This window comes from Passer domesticus, chromosome 1 (genome assembly GCF_036417665.1).
Source record: "Passer domesticus isolate bPasDom1 chromosome 1, bPasDom1.hap1, whole genome shotgun sequence".
NCBI classification, from domain to species: domain Eukaryota; kingdom Metazoa; phylum Chordata; class Aves; order Passeriformes; family Passeridae; genus Passer; species Passer domesticus.
The window spans coordinates 29,640,122-29,653,033 of record NC_087474.1 but is presented as its reverse complement, the minus strand read 5'-3'; the positions used below and the strand labels follow the sequence as shown (position 1 = coordinate 29,653,033).

The 12,912-nt window shown below is 38.0% G+C and overlaps 1 protein-coding gene across 18 annotated transcripts in view; it reads right to left on the bottom strand.

Annotated features, from left to right (window-relative positions):
• HDAC9 (histone deacetylase 9) overlaps positions 1-12,912 on the bottom strand; it is a 452,594-nt gene that overhangs the window by 136,701 nt on the left and 302,981 nt on the right. For all 18 annotated transcript variants that reach the window (XM_064411632.1, XM_064411622.1, XM_064411704.1 and 15 more), the window contains 2 exons: positions 10,092-10,269; positions 3,198-3,331 (listed from right to left, as the gene is read on the bottom strand). In XM_064411632.1, coding sequence (XP_064267702.1) covers positions 3,198-3,331; positions 10,092-10,269 — 312 coding nt within the window. The remainder of the gene's footprint in view (positions 1-3,197; positions 3,332-10,091; positions 10,270-12,912) is intronic.

Here is a 12,912-nt window from a genome sequence, read left to right as displayed (position 1 = left end):
AATCTGGCTCTCTGTGACTGGCAATGGTCTAATGTATTTTTCCCTGGTCTTGAGGAACCCAATGGAGGAATTAATCTATCTGTTTGGAAGTAGGATATGATTTAAAAAATAATCTGAGAGCTAAAACTAACTTTTTGGTTTAGGAAAAGTCCCCCAAACTGTTGTTTGAATAATTCTAGAGTACAAGTATCTATGGCTAGAAAGACAAAATACAGTCTGGAAAAGCAAGTCCTCCTGGCTGTGTCTGCAGCAGTAAACTAAGCAGTGCCAGGAAACATTCCCAGGCAGAGTAACACAATCATCTGTACTATTAAATAGCTAAAGTGGTCCTTCATACTGTTTTGGCTGAGCAGCAACTAGCACTCTCCCAAACAACTCCCAGACATGGTTTGGTCACTGGCATGGGCCAAGAAGCATTCCCGGTAGTATGAACATGGGCCTTTCCATGCCAGTTGGCTGCAGGGGTAGAGAAAAGTCTCAGAGACATTTTATTTTGTAGCAGATACACAGATTGTGTACCCCACTCAAACCTAGTTATGATTTTGCCAAGTTGTAGTTTAAAAATAATTTGGGGTCAGCATGAGTAATATTGCAGGTATATATAAAGGAAATATATTAAGCTTAGATTAGTCAACCTAAATTAATCCATGAACTGCAGCAAGCATGGTGTTAGCCTTAGTCTGTATGACTTCCATCATCTTGTGCCAAGTTAGTTCTGAACACTCAGCCAGTCATTTCCCTATTGCCAAAGACCTGAGCTGTGTGAGAGGACTTAATCCACACTAAAGGATTTAGGAACCACATAAAGCTCCCTGCTGTAGATATCAAGGGTCATAGAGATACAAGTTGTTAATTTTCATAAGGGTTTCTTGTTGGATTATGAAAATAGGGAGGGCCCCCTAAACAAGCCTGTGCCCAAGGATGCATACAGTGCAAGGTAAAAAAAACCTGAACTACCTCTGACTGAACTAGTTTTGATCCCAAAACTCCTTATCAGACAGAGTGGGACTGCAACTCTCCTGTGGGACTACTGTTTTAGTTAGAGAAAAAAAAAAGTCCACATTAACTGCAGAGGATTTCCTAAGTGGCTGCTCTAGGTTGCTGTTGCTAGCCTGCCCTTTAGACTTGGGGCATGAGGTAATGCATGTGGCAAAACCTGACCAGTGATCTCCCTACTCCTAACAAAAAGTGTGGGAAATTATGCTGAGAAATTATATTAAGAAATGGTAGTATCCATGAAGGGGCATTCAGAATTCAGCAGAAGTGATGGTGAAGTTGCCCATGATCCTTTCACTATGCACTCCTGGTGTGGTATACTTCAGAAAGCAACTTGATTGTGGCTTTTTATATCTTGGATAATGCAATAACCACTCCTTTAGTGACATAAGTTATCTATTCAGCTGAATGATTTTCTGAAGAAACAGAGCACCAATTAAATGCATCACTGTAGCCTTTCTTATTTTGGAAAGCGAACAGTTTTAAGCACTTGTTTGATGTCAGGCACATGCTAGATAATTTAGTGAAACAAAGGACAATTTGCATCACCAAATATAATTCTGTCTCTAGCTACATAAGAGGATCTAGATAAATGCCAGATCTATGCACCAGCTTCACACTTAGACTCATTAATTTTATCATCAGGGTTTACATTTTGACAGCTCATTTCACATTCCAGCCTCATTTCAAAGCACACAGTTGGGGTCAAAATTAGCTGAATGCAGTTCAACATGAAGTGACTTTTTTCCTCTCTCCCCCCTCACTTAATTATGCAAGACCTAATAAGCTGTGTTTCAGGTTTTGAAATTTTAGAGTTGCAAGAGGAAACTAAATCATCCAGGAAATTCTTACGCTGCATGCATCTCCAGCTAACACATACCACTTTTTATTTTACACCTTTCATGGAGCCACACAATTTACTGTTCAACAACAGCTGTTTGTTAGTAAAGAAAGCAGTACAATGTAGCATACTGCATTTTATTTCTTTTTCCTCTTTTGTGTTTTCTTTATAATCTGGAGTCCTGAGTCAAGAAGGTAACCAGGCTTTGTTTTAGTAAAACACTCAGCTGCATGTTTAACTTAATTTTGATGTGATTCCCCAGTGAAACCACTCATGTGATAGGTGGCCTTAAAGGCCTTGCTGAAAGAAAGTCTTCCTCAGCACCAAAAAAATTTATCTAAGCTAAAAAAGAGAATTAGCCTGTTAGAGTGCTGCCATCTAGTTAGATGAGTGTATACAACAAATCCATTTACAGTGCTTGCAATATCTCACTGACCAAGACACTGAGCTACCTACAGAAAATCTTTAAGGACAGTCACTAATAGCTATTCAAAGGGATCTATTGAACTAGTTCCTTGGGGTTTGTAAAAATATAAGGTTATAAAGAAAAGTAATTAAACAGAATATGAGAGCCATGAAAATTTTGGAATCCTGCAGAACACTAGCAAATTTTTGCTGAACTTTGTTAACTTGTGCTGCAGTGCATTAAGCACCTGCGATTGCCACAGGCTTCTGAAGTTGACAGTGCTTCACAACTCACTGGAAGCAGGGAATGGTAAGAAAAATGTACCTTTAACTAACCCAAATCATATGTGAGCCTCACAGACCATATGTGATTGAAGCATGGTTTAATATGCAATTTTTTGAGGGAAATCATAGCAGAAAAAAAATTACAAATTTGCTATTGCCTATAAGATTGTTTTTGAATGTCTTGAGGCTTCACATGGGACCTGTTGTATACCAGGTAAAGAATCACGCTATGAAAACAGACTTTAAAATCTGAAAAAAAGACAAGATGCAATATGCTTACAGAATGATAAAAAACTATATTTTTTTAAAAAATGTTCTATGCTACAGAAGTAAAATCCTTAGCTGCTTGACAAAGTTAAGAACCGTGCTGTTGGAAGGACTGCACTTACTGATTGACTACTGCTTGTCTACATTCCTTTACAAAGGTGAGGAATAATCATGTCAGGGTTTTATATTCTGATGCATGTGAATGCATGAGACTGTGTAAATTCTTTATTTTCTGATTGTGAAGTGTGTTTTCCTGTAATGCATTATTTTAGTATCATCAGTTAAGACCAAATAATTCCTAAAACAAATTACTCTCTTATTACAGAAGTAGGACAGGTTTAGGAGTTAATAAATTTGCCATTTACTTTAGCAAGTCAGTTATCTGGTCTTAATTTTTAATTACCTCACACTTGTTTAGCAACCCAGTTTCTTGCAGTCTTGACCAGATGCTTTGGATTCTTCCAGCGTGTTCAGGGTGATTGGCATAGTTCCCACACATGCACTGGTGCTTCAGCATCAGACTGTCATACACAACACCTGCAGCACAAAGACAGCACAATAATAAACAAATGAAACAAATGCAAGTTTCCCTGTTCCTTGCTTTAGCAAAACTGGATTTTATTTGGCAATTACAGCAAGATGAAAATCCTACTGAATCATTTGGGTTGGAAAAGATCTCCAAGATCGTTGGGTCAAATCTTTGACATCTCCACCTTGTCAATAAGACCAGACCACTGAGTGCCATGCACAGTTGTTTCTTGAAGATCTCCTGGGATGGTCACTCCACCACCTCCCTGGGAAGCCCATTCCTGTGCCTGACAACCCTTCCTGGGAAGAAATTCTTCCTGATGTCCAACCTGAACCTGAGCCACCCCTGACACAGCCTGAGGCCATGTTCTCATGTCCTGTTGCTGTTTGTCTGGGAGAAGAAACCAATCCCCACCTGGTTAGAGCCTCCTTTCAGGCAGTTGTAGAGAGCAGTAAGGTCTCCCCTGAGCCTCCTTTTCTCCAGGTTCAACACCTGCAGCTTACTCAGATGCTCCTTACAGGAGTCACTTTCTAGGCCCTTCACCACCTTTGTTACCTTTCTTTGGACCTAAATTTCTTTTTCCTTTAGGAGACTCTGAATTTTGATTTATGAGGTGAATCTTGTGCAAGCAATAAAGCAAAGATTATTTCTCATGAAATTATATTAATATATACAATTAACTGTAAAGAAGAAGGAGAATTGGGTGATGTCTTTTGAAAGATTTTATGACTAGGGGAAAAAAATGTCTTCTTACTGAATCACTTGTTTTCTCTTTCTCTAGTGGGTAAAGTTAGTTAAAGCTGTTGACCTATATGCAACAAGAAAATGTTATGCATAGAAGTGTAAAGAATATAATTTAGAGAAACCTTTAAAAATAAATTACGAAATGCCAGTGGCACTCTGCAGTTTTACTGCTTAACTAATACTATATTAATTCCAGATCTCAAGGTAAATCAAATGAATGTTTCAGAGAGTCAAAACAGTGGTAGCCAGAGTCATTTTTCATGAAAAAGAAAAGTTCCACCCACTATTCAATTAGGGTCAAATCCTGTTGTTCGACTGCAAGTGCAAGGTACCTTTTGAATTTTCTATGGTTATTTATGTAAGAACAGAACAGCTTTATACAAAAAAAGCTATCAATATCACATTGCTCTGTAGCTCTGTATTGGGAGAAAAAGAGAAATTTTAGTGAGTAAGCTCAAGCTAAATTCAATTTTCAAGGCTTTCAAACCAAGTCTGAAACACTGAGAAATGATTTTCTGTATTTACTTGTTCTTTGCATTTCTCCTAGACATGTCTGGAACAAAAATTATTTTCCTTACTCCTATGTGGACCATTTTCATTTGGGAAATATTTGGCTTTTTTTTCTCCCTTGCAGTTGAAAGGGACTCATATTAACTATTTCTACAAGCTGCAGTACTTGGCATTCGAAACATCTTATGTGCCACCATTACTGGGGATGCCAGCACAGTTCTGGGAAAATTGTATTCACCTGCTACTGAATACAAAATTAAAGTCCAGATTCAACAAAATTCTCAACACCACCTTTATTTAACAAAGTTCTCTAATGGGTTTTGAACATTAATAAAATCTTTAAAAGCTCTTCTGAATGAGAGCCTGTGTTCATCGTGGGTGATTCAAAGTTAAGTTTCTGAGATAATTCAGTTAGAAGCCAGCCAGAAGTTATGCTGCTCTAGAAATATTTATACTGCCATATTTCTTAGCTCATGCACTTTAGAACTGATCCTTTGGGATCCTGGTATTTAAGCCAAAATGAGAATACACTTTTGTTAAGCGTAAGGAGAGCACAAATATAATACCTAACTGCACTATGACAAAGTTTATGCTAAATTATTATCTAGCAAACATAATTGTTCATTAGCAATAAATTTTAAAATTTACTTTCTTGTCCTGTTTTCTTTTTAAGAAAGAAATAACCAGTGAAAACCTGGAGCTAATAAGCTAATGCAGCTTAAAATATCTGCTGGCATTGTCAAAGCAGTTAATAATTTCCTTTCTCTGCAGTTCCTCACTGCTCTATCATCAGGTCTTGTAAGTTACTTGGAAGCATGCACACAAAAAAGGGCATGCTCACATACCTCACTTTCCTTTTCTTGGCACTCACAGTTTTAACTTTTGCAGTCTGTTGGCTACTCAGCCTGTCCAGTTTGGCAGTGGCCATTATACCAACAAATAAGAAAACATTTCCTCCCATCCCCCTGACCCACAGAGAAGCTGTTTATGTGATAACTGTACAGGCACCAGGACTTTCAGAAGCTTTTAGGAAGGACAGGCTGTTATATCAAATGGATTTGAATAGAAATTATTATTAAACATTAAGAAAAAATAGCTGAAAGTTGAAAGTTGCTTCTACCTGCCAATCTTTCCATTAATTTTTTATTCTTCTTACTTGAATAGTCCAGATAGCAAGTAATGGGAATGATATTAATAAAAAACATATTACTATGTTTTTGTTATACAGAGTCAGGTGTAATAATGACACTTTTTAATTACCTGCATCAGGGTTGCAACCAATTTCAAAGTGAAACACTGAAACTGCATATTCAGGATGCCTCCTCTGGTTGACGTAAACTTCTTTTCTTAGCACTTTCCCAGAAATACAATCTAGCTAAAGGTGTAATTTTATTGTATGTGAGTTAGTTTGTCTGAATCAAAAATCAATTTAATAAGGTCAGGTCAGTATTGCATGGCAGAAGCATCTGCTCCAAGCTTTTAAATACCAAGATATTCACACCACTGAGTGTAAAATTTGTTTCTAGGAGGATTAATTGACTTAAGAAAAGACTGAAATATATGTTTTCATTTATTGCAAGCATTTAAATTGATTTAGGATGTGCAAGTGACTCAGATGTATGGCTGCTGGTCATACAGCACATGTGCTCAGTACAATACCAGAATGCAGCAGTAGAGCTTACTGCTAAAAATAGCCTGTAGGATTTCCCTAACAGGATTCAGCCAATAATCTCCCCACTCCCACATAAAAAAAAAAAGAAAAAAAAAAAAAGAAGAGAGGCAGACAACTGTTTTCAATTGCAAACTGCTGTGAAATATTAATAAAAGATGGTTATTCTGTCTGTCCAGAACAAATGCCTACAGCCAGATTCTGCTCTCAGATTCCTTGTGTAAATCTGAGCAGCTCCACTGAGACTGGTGGATTTATTCTGGATTTACACCAATATTACTGAGGTCAGAATGTGGCCCTGAAGACAGATGGGAATGGTGCCACCACTGAACCATATAATGATAGGGGACACAGGACAAAAGAAACTGAATTTGTTTTAAGTCAGTAAAAACCAAGATTTTCCTGTTGGGGACTCCCTAACACTCATTCATTTCCAAAATACTTTATTCGGGTCAGTTTCTTTTAATAATATTTTAAACAGAGGGGAGAACTAGAGACCTAAAAATCATTGACTAACAGCATGCTTTGAAGAAGATTAATTGCCCTGGAGAATAACAGTACCAACAAGAAAACCCAAGGGAAGAATATCTAATAAATTATTCCAACAAAAAAATGTGAACTAAATAATGTCAAGTATTCTGTAAACTGCCTAAATGAAAATTAAGTGGACTTTATTTTTTTCCACCTTTAACTCATTATCTTGTGCATTTACTGTGTATATATTGCTTAACTCTCACAACAATCGCTGTTCTGATTCCCTTCAGATATTTGGCTAAAAGCATTTTTCTCATGACTCACAAAAATATAGGCTCAATTTGATGCCCCTGTAATAATCTGCTACAAATGTTTTCCTCCTAACTTTTTTTCCTCTTCCATGAACATATATTGTCTTTAAATAGGGAGAAAAAACCCTAACAATAAATAATAACTCAAGGCAGGGATATGTTATTACATTAATTTTTAGTCTGAATTTGCCCTTGCTTTATGGTGGATCAGAATTTTTTCCCTTACCACACATCCATTCCTTCCTTCCATGCTTTTACAAATGGTAGTGTTGAAAATGCTGTGGATAATTGCTGATTGCATCTTGTGCTCTCTTAAGGGACAAAATCACAGAACCATAGGATAGCTCAGGTGGGCAGGGACCTCCAGAGGTGTGTAGCCCAACTCTGCTTAGAACAGGTCAGCACTGTGGTCAGACCACATTCCTCAGGACTTTCATCCTAAAGGATTTTCTAAAGGCCATATAAGAATAAATAAAACACAGGTCTGAGTTTCTTTCTTTCATGTGATCAATGAATAAATGGTAGGGCATCATCCAGATTCAGGAAATAGTAGGCACAGGTAAAGTCATTCTATACCATAACATCCCAGATGTTAATAATACACAGATTGCTTTGTTGGGTTTTTTGGTTTTTGTTTTATTTTTGTTTTATTTTTTTTCTCACAGACACTGTATTAGAACTGTTGGTGTTGCAAAGTTTCTGTTCATTGTCACTCCAAGGGTATCAATCTCATAACATAAAAAATAGCTCTATTTTCAATGTGCTCAAAAGCTGGAGTGATAAAGGTTACATGTGTAAGTCTGTAAGCCTAGACACATGTCAGGGAAATAGATTTCTTTAAGCAGAAAGGAAAAACTTAACTGCAGAGCTATGTGCTCTGCAAGGCCTGGTCAATCAGCCAGGAGGTACTGGATATTAGCATAGATACAGCTTGCAAACAGGTGCAGCACCACACTGCCAGTACCTAGAGGATAAAAAACACTGAGAGTACAGAGCAGAGGTGGAGAAAAAGAAGCATAAAGTTGTAGGGTAGATGAAAATAGGAGGATTTCATTTTTTTTCAGTAGTAAGCAGAGATTATTACCTTGAATGAGCAGTGAAGGGAGGGGAAAAAGATTCAGTAAAACAAGAATCAGGGATTCAAGTAAAATATGTTTCATATTTTGAAAAAGGAATTCAGTGGACTGATAATCTCAGTTGCACTTTGTCCTTCCTTCCTTCCTTCCTTCCTTCCTTCCTTCCTTCCTTCCTTCCTTCCTTCCTTCCTTCCTTCCTTCCTTCCTTCCTTCCTTCCTTCCTTCCTTCCTTCCTTCCTTCCTTCCTTCCTTCCTTCCTTCCTTCCTTCCTTCCTTCCTTCCTTCCTTCCTTCCTTCCTTCCTTCCTTCCTTCCTTCCTTCCTTCCTTCCTTCCTTCCTTCCTTCCTTCCTTCCTTCCTTCCCTTTTTCTCTCTTTTTCTCTCTATCCACTGGTGTTCATGTAGTAATAACTAAAAAGGTAAATTTTGACTCTCTGCCTAATCTGACTGTCTGCATTTCCACTGCTGAACCTATCAGGTTTCTTTGTGTCACATCTCAAGCACTTTATGCCAGGGATGTCCCATTCCCATCACCATCTCCATTTTATGTTTGTTATACACAATTTCATTCCTTCTCTTATTTTTCCATCTCAACTTCACACTTTCTTTCTTGATTAGTTCCACTAATGCCACAAGTCCACAGATCTATGTAACCCCCTTGACCCTACTCCCCTTACTGGGGATTATAAAAGGAGATGTCAGTAAACCTTAGCAATCAGGCTGAAGCAGCAGCTTTTTGAAAGAGACTGCAGATGGTTTTTTTAAACAGCAGATTTTTGAAAGGGCCAGTGAAGTCTACACACAGTGAGCTCACTTTTGGTGTGCTCTGCAAATCAGAATGAGTTTGCAATGTTTTGGGGACTCTGTGAATACAACTAGAAATACAGTGGTCTGGTTTAAAAATCCTGTCTATACATGGCTGTTCTTTCTGGAGAAAGTCAAGGAAAGTTAATTTGTATGTTTGTTTCTGTACAACCCAAATGTTTGTTACCCAACAATAATAAAACATTTTTACTTACACTGTCATATTCTGATTGGAAAGATGGGAGAGCACACTGTCTCACACAGTTACATACAGTGCCCATTAAGAACTCCATCCTTTATAAATTCATGGTCATGGACTGAAAAAATGCAAACTTTCAAGGCATGGGAAGTTCTGCCAGCTGAAGGAAATATACTTCTGGCATAAACCTTCATAAACAGTAACTGTAAGTATTTATTTCCCTCTCTATTATTTTTCTTTGTACACAAAGTGAATCTTCACTTCTGGCCATGCTTTTTAAAAAGATGGACCCTCATGCAAGGTTAGATTACCCACAATAATGAGGTTTCTGTGGTCATTTTCTTTCCGTTGACTGAAGATTTTTGAGGTTCTAATAACTTTTCTTTGGATAACCTATGCTCCCTGAGTGACTGGATTGCCCAGGACCTAAGCATAAAACCTGCCTCTGTAGACTCCACACAACTGTGTGAAGTTGAATGACACAGAAGTTGTAGCCATCAGCACTTAATCATGCCTACCACTTTGCTCTTTCTGTAGAGAAAGAGACCTTGAAGCAAAGACTGCTTTGTCAGATGAAGACATTGAGAATTACATCACAGTTTTCCTCCTTACTGGTGGCCTTTCTTCAACTTATTGGTGGTCTCTTTACAAAACAGGCAACGAGAACACAAACAAAAGAACCAGAGAATAGAGAAACGAAAGAAAAAGCTATAAATGACTTAAAGGTACCAAAAATGCACCTGTTTCTGTATTGCTAGAGTGAGTCAATGATAATAATTTATGACTGTGTGAATATTAACCCTGTGATTTATCAGCTGCACTGGTTGAGTTGGTGCCAGTATAGCATCATAAAACAGAGGAGCAATAGAGCTAAAACTGAACGCATTGCTGCAGGAGCTATTTGAGGTATTTAAGTCTGTTGATCCCACATGAACAAATGCATTTGCCCTGCCTATTAAAAGCAGTCTTTAGGGAACCCTACCAGTTGTGTAGACATGCTGGCTGGGCTGGTCCATGTCTGGGTGAGGTAATGTGGAGTCAGTGGGGGAAGATGGGGTCCTGGAAAGTGGTCGATGTTTATCTGATCCTGCCATGCCAACTGTAGCCATCTGAGCCTGGTAGATTTGCAACTGGTGGACATGCCGTTGTGCCAGGAACTCCTGTTTCCAAGAAAACAGCACAGTACAAAGAAATGTGAGATGGGATCAAGTAAAACACTGAGGGAAACATGTCAACAAATTAAGTTCATTAGGTCAGGGCTGTAATAAACAGTGGGGACCCCTACCCCCCAACTTGCACCTAAGACTCACTCAATAAATCCATTCAACAGATGTTTTCACACTGACACTGTGGGCTACTGATTTTGCTGGAGAGTAGGTGATGGCAGGCAACCTGTCAGTTCTCCCTGACAGGAAAAACAGCTTCACATGCAAAGACGTATAAAAGACACCATTTTTCTAATATATTGAATACATAATATGATGTTAGAACACGCATTTTATGACTGTACACAAATAGAATTTAAATTTTCCCACAGCACTGAAAGTGAAAAGTGATGTTCTTACTACTCAGTACCAAATGCACTGAGAAACTGAGAGTCAAGTTTCTGCAGTTAACTCAGTTCCCAGAGCTCCCTGGAAAGTAGCAATGATTTGCATATAAGTTTTCACAAATCATTTAGAAATTCAGGAATTGTTACGTGAGATCCCACTTAGGAACCATCTTTTTTTGTCATAACTGCTGCTGGCTGTAGGCACAGGCAAACACTTCAGGGAAATAGGCAGGTGTGAAAAGAGTATAACAGAGTAGAAAAGAAGATTTCCTCTTCTGTTTTGTCAACAGATAGTCACTTTTGCTGACATGACAAAGGCTAAAACCCTGTGAAGCCAGTAGGAACCTGGATCACTCCACAGAGAAGGATTGCTTTTCAACCCCTTTCCTTTCTGTTGTAGTTTTTTCTGTGCGTATAGTCCCAGAACCTCAACCAAAAGTGGATGCAAGAGAAATATTTTCAAACCACTTAATATGAGTTCAGTTGAAATTCACACTTGTGACTTACAACTGAAGGCTCTGTTTATCCTCACCTGGGCTCAATATACATAAATGCAGGAATATATATATATACATGTGGCTTTTTCCTTTCTTTTTTTTTTTTTTTTTATTTATTATTTTTATAAACCCAGTAACAATTAGCATTACTGTGTGTGGTTGCTTGGGACTGCAGCTCTGAGGCCTGGCTTGGTCAAGGAGAGATTTCTAGCTGTTTAGAAAGGTGAAGCTGAGTTCAGGCTGTGTGGGAAGGCAGGTGGGAGTACCCCAGCCCATCATACACTGCAAAATAAATCTGCAGCTCATAGGATGTGAGAATGTCTACCCTGCGTGCAATAAAACAGGCTTTTATGCAAACAAGTGCTCATCAATAACAGCTGAAATGAGAATAAATGCTTTAAAAGGCAGCCCCAAAACCCACATTAATATCTAGGGTCACTACTTCAGTGAAATGACATAAGGTCATGGGAAAGGTAAATCACATAGGACCTTGTCACAAGTGACTAAATGAAGAAAAAAATGTACGAGTAAGTGAAAAGAGGTTTTACAAGAATTGTCTTGGTTTAGAGTCATTGAACAATTTTTCTTCCTTTAAATATAGTCCCCAACTTTTCTTATTGTTTTTTTTAATGTTCAATGACAGGATAGTGTTACATACTCCAAGAAATATCTTGAGCTATCTGAAGAGGTCTATGTATCCATCTATGAATATAATAAAACTTAACATTCAGGCTTTTTTTCCTGAAATCTCTTTTTGCTTAGTTTTGCTAATAATTTTGATTGTGGTTAATTTTCAGAGGAATTGTTTTTGGGTTTTTTTTGTCCTCATAGGCATACATATATTTTACAACATTGTCTGGGAGTGTGTGTGATTGGAGATGAGTGAAGAATGCATGGACGCTATTGTGTTGAATATTCTCTCTATGGAGAACAGAAGTAGATACATTCCTTTATGAGAATTTAGCATTCACTTTCCTCAATGTTGGCTTAGTGGTCAATAAAGTAGGCACAGGAGGTATTTTGCTATCTGTGGCATGATTACTCCCTGCATCCTAGGATCAAGTGATGGCAGCAGCACTGTCTGTCTGATGCTCATGTATTCCACAATCTTCTTCCTACTCTTCTAAACTCTCAGCTGAGGAGTTTGGAAGAAGCCAAACTCCTGCCTGCAGGAGCCATTCATGGCACAGAATGTTGCTGCCAGACAGGAAATTAGTGGAATACTGTTATTTCTGCTGCTCTCCTCAACTTAATTAAATAGATGCTGTCTGTGTAGATCTTTGATCAAGGGATTTTCTGGTATATCTTTCAATGTTCATACTAACCATTGATAATTCATTGAGTTCACTTTTCTGATAATCCTTAGAGTACAGAAGGCAAAAGGATATGTTGGCATGTTCTTCAAGCTAGTAAAGGTGCACCAGTGGATTGTGGTAGTCTTCATCAAACATTATTACTGAAACAAATTTCTTAAAGAAGTCTTGGAAATTCAGCTGTCAATGAGGGCAGATTGATGCTATCTCTGTTAGGACTTTTCTCAGTGATGGTTTACTCTGAGCTCTGAGGATTTAGAGATGCCTTGTCTGCCTTTCTTTTACTTCCAGACCAGAACTTCAGTTTTGCAATACTGCACTTTTTCTTTTTTTCTGGAGAACCTACAAATTTGCCATTCAGTCAATATCTAAAACACAGTCTTTCCAGGTCTCTGGTCTAAAAAAGTCAATTTAAGTGTGCTTTTTTGGTTTGATTGTGGT